Source organism: Dama dama, chromosome 1, assembly GCF_033118175.1.
Source record: "Dama dama isolate Ldn47 chromosome 1, ASM3311817v1, whole genome shotgun sequence".
Taxonomy (NCBI): domain Eukaryota; kingdom Metazoa; phylum Chordata; class Mammalia; order Artiodactyla; family Cervidae; genus Dama; species Dama dama.
This window is the reverse complement of record NC_083681.1, coordinates 45,218,270-45,243,297: the sequence shown is the minus strand read 5'-3', so window position 1 is coordinate 45,243,297 and position 25,028 is coordinate 45,218,270. Positions and strand designations below refer to the sequence as shown.

Genomic DNA, 25,028 nt, shown 5'->3' with positions numbered 1-25,028 from the left:
GCCCTTGGAGGGATCTTCCTTGGAGAAGAGCATCTGGCTTCCAGCACTGGGTATGCAGGAAGGCCTGCAGCTGCATCCCTCTCTGCGTGTAGTACCAGAGCAGCCTTCCAAAGGGGACCAGGGACCCGGCACGTGCTGGAAATGGAGTCAGCCCGATGGATCAGGAATATCACAACGAGAACCAGAAACAGTCTCTAGGATTTCCTGGCAGAAAATGGAATATCTTGTAGCACAGATGCTGTTGTCATGCTTGCTCTCTTCCTATGGGTGGGACCTTGGAAAGGAAGGATTTTGATTTCTGAACTGGGGCAATCGGAATGATGGAGTACAGAGCAAAGGCTGGGATGATTGTGTTTGCTCCGAGAGGCACTAGCCTGACTTAGGAGAGTTTTACTATTCTTGTTTTTATTTTATGTATTTTATTTTATTTACTCATTTTTATTTGTATGGGAAATATATTCCAACAATTCAGAAATTCAGAGTTCAGAAAGGTATACGCAGCAAAATCTCTTCTCCATGGCTGTTCCCTGGCCAGCAGTCAGGAACCCATGTTGTCAGTTTGTTTCATGTCCTTCAGAGTTATCCTATATATGGATGAGCAAATTTAGGTGGATGAATTATTTTCCTCATTTTTACACGGGTACACATTACTCTAGATCTTTCTCTTTTTTAATAAGCAGAGTTCGTTTCATATCAAGCACATTAAAAATTTGTTTTTCCTCATTCATATTTATGTTTTATTTCACTCTCTACCCTCATTTATGGGGACAGGAGGAGAAAGGGACGACAGAGGATGAGATGGCTGGATGGCATCACTGACTCGATGGGCATGAGTTTTGAGTAAACTCTGGGAGTTGGTGATGGACAGGGAGGCCTGGCTTGCTGTGATTCCTGGGGTCGCAAAGAGTCGGACACGACTGAGCAACTGAACTGAACTGAACCCTCATTTATTTAGCCATTTCTCTCTTTTTGGGTGGACATTTGTTTCCAAGTGTTTGCTCTTATAAGTAATGCTGTTGTGAATAAATTTGTAAATGTGTGAAGATATTGAAGTGAAATTGAAGGGTCAAAGGGTACATGCATTTGACCTTTTGACAGGTGTGGAGGTGGTATTCTCACCCTGATGTTTCTGAGTGCCAGAATGGTACTAAACTGAGCATGAAGTAAGAGGGAGAAAAACAACTAAGTAAAACTGAACAAGTTTAACAGGTAGGATAGGATGAGAAAGACTGATTATGGGAACTGCCCAGTAGTTTCACACAGAAAAGTACCATTTAAAAAAAAGAAATTTGATGGTTAACAAAGCAGGAGTAATAAACAAAATGAGCTGAGATTACAGAGTAGTGATTAGAACCCCATAAATGTCACCTTCATGACACGAGGCCCAAGAATGGAAACACTGCTGCAAAAGCCTCCGCTGTATGGGAGAGAGACAGAGCTGTTGAGAGAGGAAATGGGCCAGCTCTGAAAATAAAGGATTTTAAAGTACATTGAAGTGGCAGGCCTGAGGATGACACACTGGAGAACAGCACTGCCACATGGATAGGGTTTAGAGGAGAGTGTTCCAGAATCGCTGTGGTGCACCTCGTGGTTACAGGAAGCAGAGGAGGAAAATAGATGCACTCCTAATACAGATCGCCAGACCGATGGGGGCAGACAAGGGACAGGGATGGGATGGAGCGGCAATTTGGAGAGTTCCTAAAAGACCGATCCAGGCTTCCCTAGTGGCTCAGACAGTGAAGAATCTGCCTGCAATGCAGGACAACCACATTCAGTCTCTAGGTTGGGAAGATTCCCTGGAGAAACGAGTCAACCCACTCCAGCATTCTTGCTTGGGAAATCTCATGAACAGAGGAGCCTGGGGGGCTACAGTCCATAGGGTTTCAAAGAGTTGGACACGACTGAGCGACTCACACTTTTACTTTCAAAAGATTCCTCCAGCTAAACACCTAAGTATTGAAAGGCTGCTTTTTGTTTTTGTTTTCTTCCCTACCCCTCTTGTTTTTAGTTTCTGCCCTGAATGTAGATAAACCAGGAAAACTCCCACTCTGGCTCTAATGCTAAAGCAAAGCTAGAAACTAGTTTATGAAGTAGCAGTGAAGAGTATCTTGGGAGCGAGTGGCCATTGTTATTTTGAGAATTCGTGACAGTGGAGGAGGGGAAGCTTACCACAGACTGCCATGCACTGTAGACTTTGGTAAAGCTTACCTTTGAAAGTTCAGACAAAGAAGAGATGACTCAAAAATATTGAACTACTTAGAAATATAATTATTTCTGACTGTGTAACCTCACAAATAATACCAATAAAAACGAGACGCTTAGAGATACCTTGAGAGAAACTAGTTTTAAAAGGGGCTTGCACAAAAGCTCGAAAGGACAAATAAAAGTGCACCTGTATGAACAGTTGTCAGGAAGGGCAAACCCCACTCAAAGGGACAGTGACGAGGGCAATAGGAACATTTCCCTTTAAAGTTACATGCTCAGTGAGAACGTCAAAGAAAGAATTGGGCTTGGTTCCGCTGATGTTTCTCACAGGTGCTCAGGTGCTTGCTGTGAGTGAATTTTAAGGAATCTGAGAAATCAGTGAGTTGCTGAAAAACTGGAAGTAACCATTTTCTCCTCCTTCTCTTTTTTCAAAATGGCAAAGAAAGAAGGGTTCTACAAAATTCAGTCTGTTGAGTTTGAAGTCAGCCCTGTGATGGTTTGTGAGAAGCTAGAAGACAAAGTAGGGGTCTGTGTCTGTTAGGAGTGAGTCATGTCTGTTGGGCCTCACTGGTTTGGCCAGGAGTGCATCTTGCAGCATTAGGCCTGGAAAATCCCCACTTTAGTGAGGCATCACATGTGGAAACACTGCCTGGGATAGTCTTGTGGATAAGATATAGGAATTTAGGATGAATGCCAAAATAGGCATCAGTTCAGTTCGGTCGCTCAATCGTGTCCGACTCTTTGCGACCCCATGGGCTGCAGCACGCCAGACCTCCCTGTCCATCACCAGCTCCCGGAGTTGACTCAAACTCATGTCCATTGAGTCAGTGATGCCATCCAACCATCTCATTCTCTGTTGTCCCCTTCTCCCACTTTCAATCTTTCCCAGCATCAGGGTCTTTTCAAATGAGTCAGTTCTTCGCATCAGGTGGCCAAAGTATTGGAGCTTCAGCTTCAGCATCAGTCCTTCCAATGAGGATTCAGGACTGATTTCCTTTAGGATGGACTAGTTGGATCTCCTTGCAGTCCAAGGGACTCTCAAGAGTCTTCTCCAACACCACAGTTCAAAAGCATCAATTCTTCGGTGCTCAGCTTTCTTTATAGTCCAACTCTCACATCCATACATGACTACTGGAGAAACCATAGCTTTGACTAGATGGACCTTTGTTGGCAAAGTAATGTCTCTGCTCTTTGATAAGCTGTCAAGGTTAGTCATAACTTTTCTTCCAAGGAGCAAACATCTTATTGGTACCCAAATGATAATAAATAGTGCCTTAAGATTCCTGCTAGGAAGATTTTTTTGTAAAGGGTCATGTCATCTGCCCTTAGTCCTCCTGCCTGGTGAGCATTTTTAGTCCATAATTTGGATGCTGAAATAGAAGGCCTTGAAGTTGTGATGACAGGAAGCCAAAGAAAAACTAAGTGGGTCAGTGGACATTGGGATTCATGAAGACCCACACAGGCTGGAGTGATGGATAAGTTGGCAGAAAAAGAGTAAAAAAGAGGCCAGAAGAACCTGAGTAGTTCTGAGTTGCTGAAGGTAAGGAGTAGAAAGAGGGAGCCATGTAGCTTGAGGACAGAGAACACGTGTGTGGATCTGACTAGGTGGTGGGCACTGACCCCTTGTGTGGTGGAGACAGAGCTCCAGCTCTTTTGCCTGGAGACGAGGTGGGGATGAGGTGATAAAAACCAGGGTTGGTGGGTCTAGACCCCTCGCTTGAGAGATACCAATGAAGGGAACAAGATAAGAATGAGGACAGCAAAGTTCTTGAAATTTACATGAGAGAGAGAAGAACAGGTCTGAAGACCTGCGGGGCCAGTGGCTAGGAGAGACTAAGGGTTCTGGAAGAGTGGCCAGTATGGGAAGCATACAACAAAAGCAACAAAAGCCTGGGCTTTTGTTGTCAGCCATCAATGTCACGTGGGCCTTCACTGTGTCCCATGACCTTGAGATGTTTTTGATTGCTCTCCCAGTTTCTCTCCTTCATTCCTTATGGGTCAAGTACTTGGTGGCAAAAGGAGAAGCATTGGGGGAAAGTGAACTCCCATTTATCGAAGGCCTCTGTGTGCCAGGCACCATTCAAGGTGTTTACCAAAGTCAGCTGAGCCAGGGCGGCCCACCTTCTGACGCTGATTCTGGGTGAAGACGGTGTGGGGCCATCTCCAGGCTGATTTAGGTGAGCTAGCTCCAGGGCAGAGTGGCTGGGAGGCCAGGGGCCCGCTTACAACAGCCATGCCTGCAGTGCAGCTCCCCGAGCGGCTGGCGTAGGACCCTAGCCCAGTGTCCTCTCAGCCCCAAGCTGCCACCTGGACCTAACAAGGTTGGGGGGAGGAGCTTTTCTTTGTAAAGAAAACACAGTTTCTATTGGGGATGGAAAACCTTGCATGCCTGGGCAGGTACCAGGGGGCAGACTCCTCAGCACAGTGCTTAGAATGTCAGTAAAGGTGGGCAGAGAGGGGCTAAACACTGTAATTGGCTGCCACCCTGACCACCCTAGGCTCTGTTTAGATCTATTGCCAGCCATCTCCTTCACTCTGCCCACAGTCTTCCCCAGCCTCTTGGGTATCTTGTTGATGTGAGCAGTACCATCATCCACCATATCACCCAGTCCCTGACTTCTCGTCTCCTTTACCTCCACCCAGGTGAGGGGTCTAGAATGTGCCTACTTGACATCACTGAGACTCGTCCCATCTCTGACCTGACCCAGGCAGAATTAGTCCCTCACCACTCTCTGAAAGCCCCGCCATCTTCCTGGCATAGCACTTACAACCATTTGTGATTTTTATTTGTTTCTCCTCACTCCCCCATGAGTGCCACTGCTTACTATGGCCTTGGGTCCCTGAAGAATGCCACTAGATGTCTGTGGAGTAGATACAATACAGGAAAGCCTAGTGGAGCTGCTAGTCCAAGAGTTTCAGAACTAAGTAGGTATGAATTCTAAAAGTTGCAGTATTTTTCCGAAGTTGACATAAAAGGCCAAACTGTTCTTGAGGCTTCAGAGGAGTCAGGTGTGGTGTTGGGTGTGATGGAGTGCTTAGGGTTGGGGACCCGTGAACGTGTTGTGTGCTGTATGTCCCTGGTACTCAGGTGTTGGTATGTTTGGGGAGGGCGTTGGTGTGTGTAGACGGGATGTGTCCGTATGTATGCCCATCTCTGCCATTGCTGGACTATGCATCTCGGACGCGGACATGTAATGATGGCCCCCGGTATGGCACAAAGGCACTGCCGGTTGGGGGGGCGGTTTCAAATTGCAAGACAGGCCTGCAGATGGGGCAGGTGAGAGAAAACACCGCATCTTTTGGTTCCTGTGAAGAGAGCAGGTGGTCATGGACAGTGACCCCCGGGTGCCCCGCTGCACACTTCCGTCCTTCTGTTCTGCTTTCCCAGGGAGTTCCCATGTGTGAGTGCAGACTGACCCTGAGTGCTTTTTTCTCCTCTCTCTTCCTTCCTACAGTCGGTTCTGAATGTGATCAGTGAGCTGCAGGAGCAGATGTGTAGGCTGCAGCTGGACATCCACAGGCAGATGCAAGAGCGCCTCTCTCTCAGTAGGGACTACCCTGAGGAGGTGGCGGCCGGCGACGGTGCGGCCCGGCCCCAGCCCTGCGGCCAGGACTGTGCCCACGGGGAGGGGTCACCTGTAGGCACCACACTTAAGTATATGGGAGCATGTGTGTGTGGGGCGTCTCATGGCGGAGGGACCGGGGTATCTCCTAACCAGAACCGTGTGCGCTAGCTTAACATGGATCTGCAGTCACTTCTGGGCAGAGCTTGGGACTCCCCCTTGGGGGACATGAGCCGAGCTCTGTGACCCTCCCCCAGCAGGGTTTGAGCAGGAGAGGCCAGCCCTCTGACGGGTGACTGCACTCATCTCCCTCGGGGCTGGGAGTGAGGTGTGTCAGGTGCCCCAAATGATGGGGCATTGGTATCAAGGGAAGCTTCAAGAGCTCCCTTCCCAGGTCTGACTCAGACACCAGCTCTTCCTCCTGGGCTGGGAGATTAAATGAAGCTTTGTCTCATGTGATTTCTTTTTTTTTAATTTAAGAAAAAAATAGCATCATGAAAGAATCCTTTCAAGTTTATATTTAAAGGGATTTATCCCCAGTGAGAAAATAGAACACAAGTTTCCATGTATTTGACAACTGTCATCATCTCAGTTTCTGGGAGAAATTCCCCCACATGATCACACTTGAGGGATCTCACCACCTCTGGGCCTGTGGAGTGCATCTGACTGGGACTCTGGACTTGACCCCTCACACTGGTGTCACCAGCGTTTTGTGATGGCAGCTGCACAGCCATGAGCCTGTGCCTCCAAGACCCCCTACTGAAGAGGACTGGGAAGGTCACGGTCACGATAGCCATGTCTGTAGGAAGTTGCCGTGATGTTATATCCAACTATGGGACGTGTTGAAAATCTCTACTCTGACTTGGCTGTGAGGGGGCAGGGCTCGGTGGGGAACAAAACGAGGGTCAAGATGAGGTGCAGATTTGGAAAGAGGAGCTCTGACAAGGTGCTGGCCCCATGGAGAGTGGGTCACCCCAGAAAGACTGATGAGAGAAATGAGAGTGGGCACCAGTGTTTATAGCTCATGATGGGCAACAAATAGCTGAAAAGGAAGAGACTGGGCCCAAGAGGTCACCAAGCCTGGGAGATGGTCCTGCTCTCTGTCCCCATAATGGCCACTCCTCAGCAGTAACCCGCACACTTTGGGTTCTGCCATCAGCAGGCCTGGCATCCCCCTCAAGCACAGTTAGACTCAGAAAATGATCTTGAATCTGCTACAAGTCACAACAGGCCTTAAAGTCTAATGTTGCAGATCAAGGAGGCAATAATCTTAGCTTGAAAGACTGTTTTTTTTTTTTAAGGGCAGCAACAAATGTTCACCTCAGTTATAAAAAAAATCTTAGTAAACATCCCTACAAAGTTCAAGTGGAAGCGATGTCACTTTCTGGTGGCTTGTCTCAGAATGTAAAGAGCTCCAGGTCAGTTAAAAGATGGCTTGAGTTGCATGTGTTCATTCATCAAGAAATAATGCATACTTAACTATGTGCCAGAGGTTAGCAAAGCTCACAGAGTTCACGATATAGGAGGAGAACTAGCCACTAGCAGTCACACCGGTAAATGTTTAATTGCAAATGATGTCAAAGATGATACAGATACCACAAGGGTATAGAAGGGAGATCTGAGTAAGTGTGGAGGTTGGGATAGCTTTGCTCAAAGCAGCCTGAAGGATGGGCAGGGATTAACCTGACAGGATTAACCTGAGGGAGCTGCAGGTGTGAGGGCCGAAGTCAGATGGAACTAAAAAGTACGGGTGTGGTTGGAGTATAACTGGGGGGAGAGAGTGATACAAGAGGCAGGCAGGGTGCAGGGTCAGGCCAGGCTGTATTGGTCATGGGTTAAAGTTCATGACCTTTGAAGAGCAGGGAAGGCCAGGATCAGATTTGTGCTTCAATCATATTGTTCCCCTGGATGCCATGGGGCCAGTGGATTCAAGAAGGGCAAGACAACAGAGGACCAGCCAGCAGAGAGACTGTCCAGGCTGTCAGCACTGACTGCTGGATCAGAGTAGCCATGGTAGAGTTGGAGATAAACAAGAGACTGAGGCAATTTCCTTGAAGGTAGAATTTACAAGGCTCTGTAGATTACGTATGTGGAGGAAAGACCAAAGAGATGCCAAGGAGGGATCCTGAGTTTCTGACGCAAGATGGAGATGCCATTTAGTGAGACAAGGATATCTAAAAGGGGGAACTGAGAGTTCCACTTGGGCCATGACAGTTGGAAGAGGCCCAGATGCCATCCATGTGGAGATGTTAAGTGGAAAGTTACATGAGTCTGGAGTTCAGAAAGTCTATGAAAATAATCACTTTTATGCTAATTTTTCTGAACGAAACCAGTCAACAGGACCATTTGTCTGTTAAAGGATCCTAGGTTTGGGACAAGGGTGCTCAGTGGTGTCTTTACTGAAGGGGTACTGTAGAAAGCAGGCGCCCTAGGCTCAGAAGATAACACGACTGATTTCCAGCTCCACCATCAGCAAGTTGTTTAAATGTCACCTTCCCAGTCAGCAACCTTCAGTGGCTTCCTATAATACGATCTAAAGAATGGCTTCAGAAGTCTTTATATTCTCATCCAACAGCCTTTACAGTAAGGCCCCACCTTATCTCCTGGCCTCAATTCCCACTGAAGCTGCCCATCCTCTGCTCCAGCCCAACAGGCTGTCTGCTTTCATGCTTCCTCTCTGCCCGCTCCCTAGATGCCTCCCCTCTTCCTCCTTTCTTCAAGCCAACTCCCTCCTCTAGAACACCCAGGCCAGCCTTTACATTTCACACTGTAGCATTTGTCCTTGCGGTGTTTGATTTCAGTCCTCCTGGCTGGTCACTTCACTTCCTCCCTGACCCTCCCTTTAGGTTCCTCAACCACCCCCCCTCCTCCAAAGCTGCCTCATTTTTTTTTTTTTTTTTTTTGCATGTCTGTTTCTCTTGCTCCCAAACCCTACCTCTCCTGTCCTATACACATGTGTGCATGGTTTGGGCACCCCCTCCAGGGAATGCAGATGTTAGAAAGGTGGAGGGGAACAGGTTCTAAAAGAAAAAGTTTTCTCTTCCTTATGTCTGAAACTCCAGGCCTCTGTTTTGTAATGGGCACACAGCTCTTCCTGAAACAAGGACCAGCCACCTTTAAAGATCGGAGCCAGCCACAGTGCAGAGCCTGACGCGGTGGCTCCTGCCTTGGCTTCGTCCTCTGTGCATGTGCTTATACACGGTTGTAGATCCTGGCAACACCCTGTTCTTTAACCATCAGAACTCTGTCTTCCTCACTCGTCTAGGAGTTACTGCAGGAGCTCCGGCACCTCAAAATCAAGGTGGAAGAGTTGGAAAATGAACGGAATCAGTATGAATGGAAACTAAAGGCCACCAAGGTAAGAGGCAGTCCTGCTGTTTATGGAGAGGCTTTGAGCCCAGTGGGAAGGGTCTGTGTCTGAGCCTGGGGTGTGCAGTAGCCTTAGCTTGAGAAATGTGAATTGATCCCACTGTATGCACAGGCAACAGTGCAGATTGTGTAAGCAGATGGATCTAATCCAGGAGGGCTCTTCCCCTGGAGAAAGCCCCCGAGGTTGTGAGTTGCTGAAGTCACAAAGTCTCTGTGTCCCACGGCAACCCCCAGGCTGAGGCGCTATGAGTGATGAGTTTTAGGGCAGATGAATGCCAACATTATCTTGGCTGCATTATTTTAAATTTAGCAGTCCCTCTAGTAATCAGTTACTGAAAAGAGGCATGCTTTATTTTTAGCAATTCCTAAAAATATGTACTTGTCTTTTTTTTTAACCAAACCATATTTCTATTGAACTGAGGAACTTGCTGTTTAAAGGATACCAGTGATATATTATTTTTGCAAACTAAGTGTTATCCTTCCCTCTTTTGTTTCTTCCTTCATTTTCTCTACTAGTTGAAACGGATTCAACCCACACATTTATTGTTTTGGCCAGAACATTGTATTTTAAAGCTTTGAATTAGCTTGCACTTAAGCAGTAGGAAATTTCACATTAAAATACAGAGTTAGACTTCTTTGGGGGCAGAGGAAGGACATCTGGGGTTGAGGGAAGTAAGCCTTAAAACCCTGAAGCAGCTTTCCTGCCTGAGGAAGTGGCCTGGGCTACCTAGGGTGCACACACACGCCTGCCTTTCCACCAAGAGCTCTGCAGCGCCACCCACAGGTGTCACCAGGTAGTCCCGTAGGCATTTTCATTTTACTGCTAAGTGAAAGTCACTCAGTCCTGTCTGACTCTTTGAGACCCCATGGGCTATACAGTCCATGGAATTCTCCAGGCCAGAATACTGGAGTGGGTAGCCTTTCCCTTCTCCAGGGACCTTCCCAAGCCAGGGATTGAACCCAGGTCTCCTGCACTGCAGGCAGATTCTTTACCAGCTGAGCCACAAGGGAAATCCAAGAATACTGGAGTGGGTAGACTATCCCTTCTCCAGCAGATTTTCCCAACCCAGGAATCGAACTGGGGTCTCCTGCATTGCAGGAGGATTCTTTACCAACTGAGCTATCAGGGAAGCCCATTTTCATCTTAGAATTTTTTTTTTCAACATCTAGTTTATACTTTATTTTCCTATAACTTTAAATGATTATAAAAACAATAATCATTAGAGATAAGTTTTAAATCACAAAAATTTAAAGGAGTAAAAATCACTCATATACCACCCAGGAGTTAACCACTATTAATATTTCCTTCCAGGCATTTCTGTTTTTTTTTGGGGGGGGGGGGGTCCTCTCTGTTAATTTTTGGTGTTGATAATTTATTCATAATTTTATACCATACTGTTAAAAAAAACCCTCTGAATATCATGTTGATGTATATATAAATGTAAATAATTTTCTTAACTACTTTCTTGATGAGGAAACTGAGGCATAGAGTAGTTAGGTAACTTTCCCCAGATCTTATAGCTATTCAGCAGCAGCGCTGGATGATCTGCTTGTTCACCTACTGCTCTGTCTTTATCTAAGTGTCCCTTGTATGCTCTATGAGTCCCAGTCCACAGTTCTAGGAGCACCGTTTCTCTAACATCTCAGAACCTTCCATCACCATGATCCACTCAAGCAAGTCTTGTCTTGGTGAAACCTTTGAAGTTATACACCCCGCCTTCTATTCTAAAACCAAGTAGCTCTTAAATCACCAAAGCGCTCTGCCTTGGCACATAGACCTTTGAGATACTATGGGTTATTTAATAACCACCAGGTCTGGAACCCCTCTTCGTGCCAGGATGTGTCAAGCCCTTTGCACACGTTTTCTCATTTGGGCCATAAAGTAACCCAGTGAGGTCTGTTGATTTATTATCTTCATTTTTCTGCTGAGGAAACTGAGGCTCAGAGTGGCCAAGGTGAGATTTTGATCTAGGTCTGTGTCATTCTGTCATCCTAATTCCCTGCAATTGAAACCTGTCTTGTTTGTTAAAGTTCTTTAGTTTTCTGTGCAAAGCTTCTCGGTCCATAAATGTAGCAGTGCAGTGGCTATAGGGCCTGGTCCCTGGGTTTAATTAAGGGAGATGGAGCCCCCCATCTCTGCTTGGCACCAGTCTGCATGACTTTGTCCCAAATCTCTTGCCACACAGCTCCAGTCTCAGTGGCCATGGAAGTACCATAATTTTTCTGATGATCAGATGCAGGGCCTCTGCGCTGTTGTAGACTTCCCAGCTTTGGAACAGATACCTCTCTAAACATAAGAGAGCACCTGTCATTTCTTGCCTATTCTGTGAAAATTGGCATACAGGAAGGGGGGCACCCAGCCAGTTGGTCTGTAGAGTTATAAATAAATGACCTCACCTAGACGCAGGCCTCAGAGAGAAGAGCCTGGACTCTGCCTTGATAGATAGGCCCCTGGACATCACTGGTGTCCACCGTGGGGCCTGCAGACAAGAATCAGGCATGTGGATTCCTAGCAGAAACTAGCTTTCACCCTATCTGTGAAGAAGGGTAGAAATGGGTGTAGAAGGTGCAAGAAAAGAGACTATCTTCCAAGATTAGTCTGGCCCTTATAGAAATGAGACAGTAAAGAATCTGCCTGCAGTGCAGGAGACCCCAGCTTCAATCCCTGGTTCAGGAAGATCTCCTGGAGAAGGGAGAGAATGGCTACTCACTCCAGTATTCTACTGGAGAACTCCATGGACAGAGGAACCTGGTAGGCTACAGTCCATGGGGTCACAAAGAGTTGGACATGCCTGAGCTAATACTTTCATTTTTCACTATAGAAATGAGATGCATTTGGATAGAGTCCCAGGGCTAAGGGGTTTCCCAGGTGACGCTTGTGATGAAAAAAACCCACCTGCCAATGCAAGAGACATAAGAGATGCAGGTTTAATCCCTGGGTCAGGAAGATCCCCTGGAGGAGGGCAGGGCAACCCACTCCAGTATTCTTGTCAGGAGAATCCCATGGACAGAGGAGCCTGGTGGGCTGCAGTCCATAGGGTCGCACAGAGTTGTTCACCACTGGGGCGACTTAGCACCCATGCACACAATGCTAGTGTTCTCTGAAGCTACTGTCACCATTAATTATAAGCCCATGGGCTCCAAGGCCCTGAGTTAGCTGTGAGAAGCTGCCCCCTGACTGCAAGTCTCGACAAACCGTTTGGCACATCTGGCCTTGGCTCTCCGTACTCTGTGGGTGGAAGCCAAGCAGAGGGACAGTGCTCTGTAGGGACTTCAGGTAAGGAAACCCACTCCTTGCCACCTCTTTGTTTTTACACAGTCCCAATTAGGGGACATTAAGGAAGGTTTGTCCAGACCCTTGGAGGTAGGCTCTGGGTGCCCTAGCCCCATAAGAGCAGCCCTCATCTGTCTATCCTCAGTCAGATCCTTCACTGCTCCTGCTTTCTCCCCCATGATGTACAGGGATAGTTCTTCATCCCTTGGTTTCCTGTGAGGACTGAGTGAGGGTTGATGTAAGAATGCAATGAGCATGGAGTCAATGGAAAGCGGACACTCCGTCCATGTGTCCTGAAACTGAACACAGGAATGTTTGGTGGAAGATCCACCAACAGGCCAGTGATCATTTGGTTACTTGAGATGCTCAAAGATGACCTCATGAAAGGACAAGTCCATACCATAACCTTGCAGAATTAAGGTGGGACACCATTGGGCTACATGGGGGAGGGGTGCTCAGGGAGAAGTATGTGTGCTGTTGTCTGGCTGGGAGTCAGTTCTCACCCTCTCTCTCAGTCTGGCTTGATGTTCAGCGAACTAACTAGCTATCCATAAGGGAAGGAATAGGATGAGAACAGCAAGGGAAGTAGCACTGACTGAGGACTTACTGTCTACCGAGCATGAGGCTAAGTTGTTTGTAACCATTATCATATTTACTCCTCACTACAGACCGTGAGCTAAAAGCTATTCTCCTGGCTTTGTAGATGAACCAAGACTCAGAAAAGCTAAACCACTTACCCAACTAGGAAATGAGAGAATCCAAGTTTGTTTGACTCCAAAGCCAGTGTACCTCTTAGGATGGGACCCACCCAGTTCTGATCTTCTCATGAGCATGAAAGGCAGGGACAACCTCGTGTGTGCCTGCATGCTCGGTTGTATTCGACTCTTTGTGGACTACAGACTGCTAGACTCCTCTGTCCATGGGATTCTCCAGGCAAGATTATTGGAGTGGGTTGCCATGTCTTCCTCCAGGGGATCTCCCTGACCTGGGGATTGAACCCCTGTCTGCCTGCGTCTCCTGCATTGCAGGCAGATTCTTTACCCATTGAGCCACCTGGGAAGCCCCAGGAACAACCTCACCTCCTATTATGTGTGGAATTTAATCTGCTGTACTCGGTAGACATTTGGGTACTACCCAGTGCAGCTGCCTACATGAATGTGTGTTAGCACCTGTGTTGTACTCACATGCTTGATTTACACAAGTATGTCCACTCAGCATCCCTGAGTGCTTGTATGTAATTACATTTGGGGAAAGGAGCATCGGTGCCTGAGGTTGGGCTGAGGCAGTGGCTGTGCATTCAGGGTGGCAGAGTTTGAGGGAGGGAACTCTCGGCTCACTCGTTATCTACTCGTGGTGATTTGCTTTCCACTGTATTTCCTGTAAGGGGTGGAAAAATGAAAGATGCACGTACTTGTTACAGTGGTGCACATACATGCTGTCGCAGGAGTATCTTGGGAGGAAGAGAGACCATGTCCAGAAAGAGAGTATTCATCTTTGGACCAAGGGCAGCCCTCCGATTTCACACACTCACACCTCCTCAGGCCTCAGTGGTGTGTGGATTACAGAAGGCAGGGGAGGGAAAGAGTCCAGTCCAGTCAGGGAGGAGGAAGCAGGAGAAAGAGCAGCTAGGAGGGAGGTGGAGAGGGGAGGGGAGGGCCAGTGTCCAGAATGGCCGGGAAGAGCACGTCATTCCCCAGAGCGCCACCTTGTGGGGAGGGCGGTGAGCACCTCTCACTACTTGCCTCTGGCTACTTTGCTCTGACCTGTAAACTTCTTAACGGGTCCTAGGACCTGTGGGCCCTGGATTTCTGACTGGAAGTGCTTTGTCATGATCTGGTGGTCCCTCTGAGCTGGTCGGATGCCTTTTTCTCTTCCAGGCTGAGGTAGCCCAGCTGCAAGAGCAGGTGGCCCTGAAGGATGCAGAAATTGAGCGCCTGCACAGCCAGCTCTCCAGGTCAGCAGCTCTGCACAGTGACCACACAGAGAAAGGTAACTGGCTAGGCCGTGACAGTGCAGTCGCCCCTTGGCCTGTGTTCTCTCTTATAAATGGGCTTGTGAGTCTCTGGGTATGTGAACAGCTGTGTGAGGAGGCACGCGGTGTGCATGTACATGTGTATGTGTTCGTGTGTGCACACACGGGCCTGTAAAGCCCGTCATTTCTCATCCTTTGGATCTCAACTTAAGTGTTACCTCTCGGAAAGACCTATCCTGGCCATCCCACCTCAACGAGGTGCCCCTACTTTTCTCAGACTCAGTATTCCTGTTGTTTCTTTCATAGCACTTATTATAACCAGTGTTGTGTTTTGCAAAGTCCCTTTGAATAGACTGTTGTCCTTCCTTGGTGGCAGGGACTGTGACTGTCTTACCTGAGAGCATATCCACAGAGCCTCACACAGCATTCAGTCCATAGCTGCCAAGGAATATTTTTGAATAAATGAAAGGATAGTGAATGGTCCCTAAGGAGTTCAAGTCTTGCTGATTAAAAATAGAGGCTGGATCCTCAAATATTCTTATTAATGTGTATTTGATATTTGCAGCTATTTGCCTTGCATACAATATAATCACACACCTTCCAGCTTCTCCTCTTGCCCTCAGGCTGCTGAGTGTTGCTGGAGGAGATCATGTGGCCCTGTGAACTGGCTCCACTACCGAGTCTCCTCAGCATGCCTTAGCTTGGATCCCTGGCTGGGGTGGGGAGCCATGCAGCCCTGGAAACAGTGGCTTAGGCTGGAGAAGGAAACAGTGACCCATATGCTCATCCCTCCACCAGCCTTTCTCAGTGTCTTCACCAGCCATTGAGGGTGTCATCTATCTCCCATGGTCTAACGTGGAGCATGCAGACCACTAAGACACTCTAGACTGTCTATGATGCTAAACTTGGATAGAGAGCTCCCCAGGCCATGACTGCAGGTCAGGCAGGCTTCCCCCTGCACCCTATGCCTCCCCACAGATCACACTTTCCAGGCCCTGCCTGGGGTACCTCCCGGAGCTGATCTTTAGGGCCTTGTCCGGTTAGGCCCTGCCCAAAGCATCAAGATTTGCATTCTTCATCTGGAGCCTACCACCCTCCCCTCCACAAACCACCAAGAGCCTAAGACACCAAGCAGCACTCTATACCTTCCTCTGAAATATGAATCCCTACATCTGTTTACACAGAGTCTGTCAATCCATTCTTCCTGCTCTTGTTGGCTATAGCAAGCATCCAGAGAGATGGGGTGCCCATTCATACTTTTGTTCCCTTGTCTCCTGAACTTTACTTACGTAGACATACCTATTCTCTGTAAAAGCCAATTTGGGATGGGTATTGGGCTTTGTTTTGGAAAAACTATGTGCTAATTCCTAGACCTCCACCTATTTGGCGGAATGACTCCCAGGCCCTTTAGTCTTTGTCCTTTGACCTGGCTCTCCAGATAGTTTGTGAAGAATTCCAGAGAGTCTCTGTTGGGTCCAGAGTGGGGGAAGGCCACTGTCATCTACCACAGACTGACAAGGACCCCTGGGCACATAGGGAAATTCTGTAGGTTTACGATAAACTAAGATTGTTTTCCTTGACTGTAGAGTTTGTTTCAATGTATTTATAGATCCATTTAAACGTTGTTAGTCAACTCTGACTATGCCTTTCCTAACTGAGCCAAGTACTTGGCTCTTTTTACATAATCATTCTTTCCCTGTCTCCATTTGGCTGGAGACTCTTCTTGTTTTAAATTCTCCTCTGGTATAATCCATGGGACTGTGTGATTCTTGATTCTCTCTGAAACTAGTTAGCAGCCCAAGTCCATGCTTACTCAAGTTATAAAGGATAAATGTCAATTTTCTTCTGGGGTATCAGTTGTAAAAAGTTTGGGGGTTCTTCTACAACACCCTTGAGTAAATGACGTTTTGTCCCCCCACCCCCTACAAAGAAATGTCTATAAAGAGAAGACAAAATACCAGGTTAATTTGTTCAATTATCCAACAAATATTTAATGAGACTGTGTGCCAGACACCATCATGGGCTCTTTGAAGAAGTAAGGAGTGATGTATAATTTATTCACACAGAAAGTTGTAGCATCTTAGCAGGTAGAACTAGTTGTCTGCATTTTATATAAATAATTCTTCCTACATTTAAATTCTTTTAGACCAAGAAATTCAACGTCTGAAAATGGGGATGGAAACTTTGCTTGTTGCCAATGAAGATAAGGTAAGATGCCACTGAGCGGCCCTGTCCTTTCCCTAATGACTTTCCTGGTTCTCTTTGGTCCCTTCTGGTCTCTGATACTTTGGGCAGGGCTGTGCCCATCAGGACACTGACTCAGGGAAGTGTCAGGAGATCCGCCTCTGCTTCCTAGAAACTCGGCTCAGTTACCTGCTTTTGACTTTGATGCCTGGGAGTTTTGCCTAAATGGAATCTCTCAAAGGCAGAATAAAGCCATGTCTGTTAAGGCTGGTTTGGGGGGGGAAATACACTGAGGTAATTGCTTATGTCATAGCTGTTGCTCAGACTCCTAACAAAACTTGAGAGCCACCCACCAATCCCCCATGTTCATGATCTGGTGGTAGACCCTTCATAAAACTGGCGAGAGACCCATCAGCCTTGTTTGTTCTTCATGTTGAATCCCTGCACAATCATAACATAGCCACCTCCATACTCTGTGCCAGAGTACCTATCTGGCACAAAAGTCAGCTCTAGGGATCACAGCCCTGCATTTTACAGACCAGGAAATCGAGACTCAAAGTGCTTGAGTAGTGTTGCCCAAGGTCAGGTAACAGCAGATAGCAGAGCCAAGGTCATACCCAAGTTTATCTACCTCTGAAATTTGTGTGTCATCCCAAGTCCCCAGCCTTTGCTGGGGAAGCATTGATTCCCTCCGGGAATTTCCTCTGTTATGTAAGGAATCTCAGACTCCTAAGGTATTGAGATAAATACGACAGCTTTATTTTAGTCTTTTTTTTTTTTTTTGCATGTAGCTCCAGAGGACAATGAGCTTCCCATGTGGCTCAGTGGTAAAGAATCCACCTTCCAAGCAGGAGACACGGGTTCAGTCCCTGAGTTGGAAAGATATGCTGGAGAAGGAAATGGCAACCGACTCCAGTATTCTTGCCTGGGAAATCCCATGGACAGAAGGAGCCTGGCGGGGCTACAGTCCATTGGGTCGCAAAGAGTCAGACATGACTGAGCGACTAAACAAACAACTAGAGGACAATACTTGGACCAGGAGGCAGATTTCAATGGCTACATCGGAGGGTAGGGAGACAGATTCCTGCTTCAGGAAATGTTTGAGCCATTCGAAGGCTGTGTCAAACAGGGATTGTTTTATAAGTAGAGACTGGACTCATAGCCTTCAGGGAGAGCAGGAGTGCTTCCGGCGGCCGAGGAGGCAGACCGCTGAGAACCCAGGGCCTGGACACTCTGTTTCCCTTTGAAGTGTTCTAGAGGTTCCACATAGCTTTTCCTTTCCTTGTGCCCAGAACATAGCCTGGGCCCCAAATCAAATCACCTCAGGTGCCAGCGTTGGTGTTTACTTGGAAATCTGTCTTGCCCTGTGACAGGACCGTCGGATAGAGGAGCTTACGGGGCTGTTAAACCAGTACCGAAGGGTGAATGAGATCGTGATGGCAGCCCAAGGTAAGAGCAGTGGGGAGCTTGCCATCCTCTCCCCAAGATACTCCATCTCTACTGTGTTAAATGCCGGACAGTCCTGCCAGAAGAGTCTTCATCTTCATTTGGAAAAATGCTCTGAAGGAAGATGGAGCTGGTTAGACTGCCCTGGGTGGTGGGAAATTGGCAGCTCTTGATTTCCAGAAATTTTGTCAAGTGGCAGACAGTTCAGAACTTCCAAGGACTAAACTTCCAGATCATCAAGAAAAGAAAGCCACCAACTTGAACCATTGGGAATTCCCACCGTTAGGATATCTATGCATCTCCCTGGCATACTTCTTAGAGGCAGTGAGTGTTCTCAAACCTGGATCCGAAGGCAATTTAACTGGGATTTAGAGCCTGTCCACATCCTGGAGAATCTAAAAGCATCCCTAGCCGTTGCCAGGACACTTGGGGAGCCTTCTTTGAGTTTCTGGGTACTTGGGTTCCCATAGGAAGTCACGGGGCAGGGAGAGTTGTTTGTGTTTCATACTTGCTGCCCAGACTGAATGCAACATTCGGGCAGCATCTGTGTTGTGTGGGTCCTCTGGGGTGTATGCCCGACTGCCTGCCTTGTTGGTCCTGCCGTTGACCCTTGTTGGTCCCACTGTTGACCCAGGCTCCCGATACCGATCCCGAGGAAGCAGCTGTTTCACAGGAGAGGCTGCTGAGGGTGCTCAGGAACCTCTCATTCAGGCTCAGCTGCTGCTGCCTCTTGGGGAAAAGCCAACCCCTAGTTTGGGTTGTGGCTGACGGGTTGTCACCCAGGGCCACCGCCAGCCCTGCACACATGTCACAGTCTGATTTCCTCTAATCCTTTTGAATCTCGGGACAGATCAGGGCCTGAGTGCCTGTGGCCAAGGAATGAGAAGATTGGAGAAGAATAACGGGGGGTGGGGACTTTGACCTTGAAAGGCCTCCTGGAAGCCCTTGCTCAGATGCTCCAATGAATATTCTGAATCACACTTTTAAGGTCCCTTAATGTTTTTCTTTGTCCCTCTTAATGAAGGAGAGACAGTGTTTGAATTTTGTGGTACGATTATAGGTTTTTAAACAAGCCATGTGGTGGTAATGATCTGCATTAATGCTTCCAGGGCCTTCAGAAAGAACTCTCTCAATCAATGAGGAGGAACTGGAGGGAGGTTTCAGGAACTGGAACGCTGCAAATAAAGGCCCCGAAGACCTATTTAAATCAGAGGTACTGTGTTTCCATTAATGATGTGGGGTTTCGCCAGGCCCTGGGAGCTTGCCCTGAACCTGGGGGAGGATCTAATTAGGAACCTGCCAGGTATAAATCTTGACAGGTAAAAAAATTGAATCAGTGGAGTCACCCCAGAGGCTTTGGGGAGACACTGAGGGTGGGAGGAGCCAGGGCACAGGCCTGTGTTCTTGTTGGAGAGAACAGCATAGTGGATACTAGACTTCTGAGGATAGGAATTTTCTTTTCTCTTTTCTAAACTTCGTTGCTGTGAGGGCTTTTCTCTAGTTGCAGCAAGTGTGGACTACTCTCTAGTTGTGGTGTATGGGCTTCTCTTGTCTCAGAGCACAGACTCTAGAGCGCATGAACTTCAGTAGTTGTGGTGCATGGACTTTGTTGCTCCGTGGCATGTGCAATCTTCCCAGACCAGGGATAGAACACGTGTCTCCTGCATTGGCAGGCGGATTCTTTACCACTGAGCCACCAGTCCCAACTTTTCTTTTTCAATTGGTTTCTTTGTTTATTTTTGCCTTTACTCTCTGGAATATGAGCATAGACCAAAGGGTTATTTTTATTTACCACTGTCTCTCCAGGATCTGCAGTGATGCCCAATACCCAGTAGGATTCAACAAATATTTGTTTAATGAATGAATGCATCTTGCACATTTGGAGGGATAATGAAATTTTGGAGTGATACATTCCTGTTTCACAGACAACCTCTCTTCCCTGTAGCCAGCATACAGATTTCCTTTTCTCTTGTTTAAAATTTGGTCCAGTTCTATGGCCATCTCTGGACATAGTCTAGATAACACTGGGCAAATAAACTTGTAATTTTAGATCTCAGATGGAGGAGGGACTTCAGCCCAGAATTTTAAAAGTTCTTAAAACTCCAGAACAGTCACACTGAGGAGGGTCTTAGTCCAGCTCAACCCTTTTAATTAAGGGAGGGGCAAATGTGCCACCTGGTGGCCCAGTTAGGTAGTCAGAGCGAGCACCCCAGATTGCTGGCAATAATGGCAGTAACTGATATTCAGTACCCCTGAGTCACCCCTGTGATTAGCACTGTACGTGACTCACCTCATTTATGCCTCATGACACCCAACTGGGGGTTCCTCTTTTATTGTGCTGCAGCCGAGGCTCAGAGAGGGTAAGTAATCTGTTCTAGGTTACATAACAGGTAGGCAGCAGAACTTGGACTTGAACCCAAAAGCTCAGGCTTTTAACAACACTATGTACTATGATGCCAGGGTTCTTTCTACGTAGCTCAGAAAGATACTGGGCTCCAAAGAAAGACAGCCCTTAGAGTCAGTGAAGACATTAAATTGCATCCTTCTCTACCACCATTAGCTCAGGTTCATTCCACCTGTGATAGCTTTGCGTTTCTGACTTTTTTGCTAAGCCCATTCTCATCTCTCAAGATTCAGCTTAAGTTTCTCCCCTCTGAAGATTCCCTGACCTTCCCACCAATGAGAAGGGTCCCTTCTGTTCCCATATTATTAATATATTATAGGAGGTGTTGCATTGATCTTTTATCCTAATTGACTTACCCACCTCCCTGATGGCCTGGCAGGCAGTAGATGCTGCTCCTGTTTGTTGATTGACTGTATGAATTACAGTATTGCTCATTACAAGCAGAAATCCACTCCGGCTAAGTTATGTGAAGGAATGCTATTGAAAGGGTGCACAGTGGCTCGCTGAATGAAGGAAAGGCTCCGAGCCAAGCTTAGAAGGGCAGGGCGCAGGGATTCGGGTGTCAGGACTCTACTGCAAGGATGTGAGCTTGGGCTCTAGGAGGACAGGCAAGTTGGCCATGGCTTTCAATATAGCTTTCTTGTTGGCATCTTAAAAAAGCAAGGCACCAGTATTGTAGTCCCTGTGGCTATACCCAGAGCAGGAGATGTACCTCCCCAGGAGGAATTGTCCAAACAAGTGAGAAGGATGGTGGCCGGTCTCCAGGCAGTAACTGTTCTTTCCAGTGACTCTTCTGGTTCCCATGCAGGTGTCTCCAAGAGGCAGCTCTCCCACGGCGGGGCCGCCCCCACTACCGCAGAAATCACCGGAAACCAGGTAGGAGGCCCACGCGTTTCTGTGGAGCTGCTGTGCTCTCAGGCCCCTCTCGGGGCTCCAGACGAGGCAGTGATCACAGCCGCCACGTCCTGGGCCCACCTGCCCTCCCTCGGTCAGGGCGGCACTCCAGGCCCCAGCAGCGGCCGCGACGGGGCCAAAATGGCGGCGCAGTCACGAAGCACGCCCGCCTCCCCTGTCTGCAGAAGGGCTTCCCTCCCCACAGGCCGAGGGTCCGGGTTCTTGTCCCTGAGCGGAGACCTGGCCAGGGCTTGGGGCCTCGGGGAGGAGGGGGCTGCGCCTTCTCTGAGCCCTCCGGGGCTCCTCAGAGCGGAGAGCTCCCCGTGCGGTGTGCCTGTCATTCCCGCCAGCCCCTCTGGAACGTCCCTCCCGCTCTCAGAGGGAGTCCAGCGCTGTGACAATAATCCACTCTCTCTCCAGGGAGGGCCTTTTCTCCTCACAGGGAGGTTGGGCCAGTTGCTCTGAGGAAGCTTCACACAGCAATGAGCTTATTGTGGGCTGGCCTATGTGGTCACCAACTGCCTCCTGACTGATGGCCCCGAAAATGAACCACTCCTAGTTGACGAGGTCAGCTCTTCAGAACACGTTTCCAAGGAGCCGGGCTGTGGAGCTCCACAGCCAAGGGCAGGCTGTCTTTCAGCCAAGTGGCAGGAGTTTGCCCAGAAGGGCGCTGAGTCCCCAGAGCCTAGGCGCTCAGAACACCCCATTTTCCATAAAGCCATTGTTCCTGAGCTGTTAGCCTCAGAGGAAAGCAGTCATGTCAAGGATGGCAACTGGCCAATTCTTAATTTTGCAGAATAAGAAATTTGGTTGATGAGTTCACTCAGAATGAAGTCAACATTGAGTGACTCACACTGACTAGACTCATAAGAGACTAATATACCAACCGATGCTGATTTATTCATATGAACTGAGAAATATTACTGCCAAGGAGACTTGTCACAGGTAACCCTTGTGACTATGGGTGGTGTTGCCGCTTCTCTATCCAATTGGTTCCCTTCTCTGCAAAATAGTGCCTGAGAAAGCCGATTCCTCTGAGCAGACTGCTCAGTTCTCACAGAGTTGGAGCAGAGGGACAGAGGATCCCAGTGGGTAAAGCTTTGGAGCTATGGCCGACGTGCTCATCTCCACTCCCTCCGCCCCCCCCCCCCCCCCCCCCCCCCCCCCCCCCGGTTACTCTCACACTCACAGACAAGGCAGTATTGGCCCCTTTTCCTCTCTTTTGACTCCACAGACATTGGCCTTCTCTTATGACTACACAACAGCCAGCACCCATTGATGCCACTGAACTGTGTATTCTTGTTTTTTTGAGGACTGCCAAGGATTTTTGATTTGGATTTCAGTGATGCTCTCATGCATCACAAACACATTGTCAGACTAGGCCATCCCCAAAGTGGGCCAGTCTCATCTTATGTGTAACCGGTTATGATGAGAGGGTGTTGAGTTTTTCTTGACCTTGACTCTGAGCCCAGGATAGAATACCAGTTAAATGTTGAAATGTCCTCTGCACAAATGATACTACGTTCCTCCTTCTCCAGTAACTGTTTCCTTTTTTATTTTCTTTTGTGTTTTTCCAGGGCTCAGAAAAAACTCTCCTGTAGTCTCGAAGACTTGAGAAGTGAATCTGTGGACAAGGTCAGTCCATCAGTCTACCCATAAAGATGACTGAGTTATTTCTTTGAGGTCAGCACAGTGCTGGGACACACAGGTCAGGCGCTGTCCCTACCTCATGGAGGCTTTTATCAAGTTGCTGAGGAGGCAGGAATTACATGAACATTTAGAGAAAACAGGTCAGCTATGGCCCAAGGCATCCTAGAGGCAGGGTGAGTCGGAACACGCTGCCTGGAGTTGATGAGAAAAGATGCTGAGATGGGTGTGAGCAGGTTTGGGGAAATGGTTTGGGGGGCAGGAGGAGGTAAGGTCAGAGGCAGGAGTCAGAGGAGCCAGAGTTCTTAAATCCTGGCCCTATTTCCTCAGGGCACTTGGTGTGTTGCAGAGGTTTTGAATGAGGATATAATGTGGATAAAGGAGATGACCCTGGAAGTGGGTTATGGAATAAACTAGAAGATTGGAGAGGAAGCTTCTTAAAGAGTCTAGAAAGACATGAGGCGGGCTTTGTGGCTCCTTATATGGGGCTAGCCCTTGACCACATGGGTGCCCCTGTGCTGGAGAGGAGGATCACAGATTCTTGGGCAATGAGGTCATTGGACACACAGGGGTGCTGCCCTGTAGAGCATCCTAGTGACCTTACTGCATAGATCCCTTGGGGTCCAGCAGTGGGCCCGTCTCCCTGGTGATATACAGTGTGAAACCAGGAAGGCGGGAGCCTGCAGCGGCTTTGTTCCCATCACGTGCCTCAGGCTCCCTCCGGTCAGATTGCAGCAGCTGCCTGGGATGTCTGTCCATGCGCTTGGACAGTGACCTGTGTTCCCTCCACAGATTGTATTGATCTGACATAGAGATGGGGAGGGAGGGAGGGGTGAACCTTGCAGATTCAGGCCGGCAGGTGGCCCTGAGTTGCTGCCATGACTAATGCAGGTCTCTTTCTCTCCACATAACTGAAATCCTCCTTGCCATCTCATAGTGTGTCGGTGGGAACCAGCCCTCCCCAGTGGTAGAACCCAAGGTATTATACATTAACTGCATGTCCCTGTTGTCTGTATGAGGCTGCGCTGTTTGCTAGTCTTTTTTTCTTTTTGAGTGTGAAAACTCACAGAATTTTATTCTAAAATCCTGAAGTTGACTGTGAAAGTAAAATTTTTATATGTTTAAAAAATTTATAGATTATATGACTTGCAGTTTCATAAAATTATCAATGGATGTTCTACCCACGGTTTAACATTAAGTAGATTGCTGGGCAACATATCATAAGTGAACAAGGCCCCTGAAAGTCGCAGATGTCAGTCACAAAGGTAGACACTTACTGATGGCAAACTGAGTGAAGATTTAAGTGTGATATTCTAGAAGCCCAAGACCATAAACCACTCTTTCTATACACAGCTCTACACACAGAGCTTTGTGTGGAATCTCTTGGGTTTCCATCTGGCACATCCTCCATCACCTGTTGTGTAAAATCAGTTCCGACACATGCAAAAAGTTGTACCAATTACTATATTCACAAAAATGGCACAAAAGTGAATTCAACAGGTTATGCATATACATACTTCATTTGCATCTTCAACAAAAACAAAAAGATATTCTAACACTAGAGAAGTGAAAAACACTAGGTACCATGGGCTCTCTTGAGTAAGTATCAGTGTCACACAAAGTTATACAGGAATGGGGAAATATTGCCCAAGGAAAAAACTTCTGTTTTTAAAAATGAAACAAGTTTAAGGGAAATCAAGTTCAACTATAGAGATACAAGTCTTTCACATTTCACATTGCTAGTCTTTTCATTTAGCAAGTTACAGCTTTAGTAACCTTAAAATATGTTACCTGTAAGGGGTGAAAGGAAAGATGAGACTTCCTCTCCTGCTTTCTTCTTCCGTGCCGTCAGCTGGATCCTGCGCTTTCATCTCCCTTATCTGTGCAATAGGACTTCTTATCTTCCCCGTCTTATAGGCTCTGAGAAATGCATCTTTAAGGCAGAGTTGTTCTGATCTCTGGGGAGGAAGTTGTTATGATCTCAGCACACAAGCAGAGGAGTGAGACAGCTCTCGTCCTTTCTGTAGTGATAAGTCATGGTTAAAACACCCAAGGGCTCACTCAGCGCAG

At 47.7% G+C, this 25,028-nt stretch overlaps 1 protein-coding gene across 9 annotated transcripts in view; it reads left to right on the top strand.

The window, feature by feature from the left end:
* Positions 1 to 25,028, top strand: part of PPFIBP2 (PPFIA binding protein 2) — a 159,789-nt gene that overhangs the window by 108,433 nt on the left and 26,328 nt on the right. For 8 of the 9 annotated variants that reach the window (XR_009693783.1, XM_061148174.1, XM_061148147.1 and 5 more), the window contains 8 exons: positions 9,034 to 9,126; positions 14,289 to 14,400; positions 16,530 to 16,591; positions 17,941 to 18,016; positions 19,123 to 19,226; positions 21,226 to 21,293; positions 22,889 to 22,946; positions 23,896 to 23,937. Coding sequence is in view for 8 of the 9 variants with exons in the window: in XM_061148174.1 (XP_061004157.1) it covers positions 9,034 to 9,126; positions 14,289 to 14,400; positions 16,530 to 16,591; positions 17,941 to 18,016; positions 19,123 to 19,226; positions 21,226 to 21,293; positions 22,889 to 22,946; positions 23,896 to 23,937 (615 nt within the window). In the remaining variant the exon portion in view is untranslated. The remainder of the gene's footprint in view (positions 1 to 9,033; positions 9,127 to 14,288; positions 14,401 to 16,529; positions 16,592 to 17,940; positions 18,017 to 19,122; positions 19,227 to 21,225; positions 21,294 to 22,888; positions 22,947 to 23,895; positions 23,938 to 25,028) is intronic. The other variant, XM_061148111.1, reaches the window with a different exon arrangement.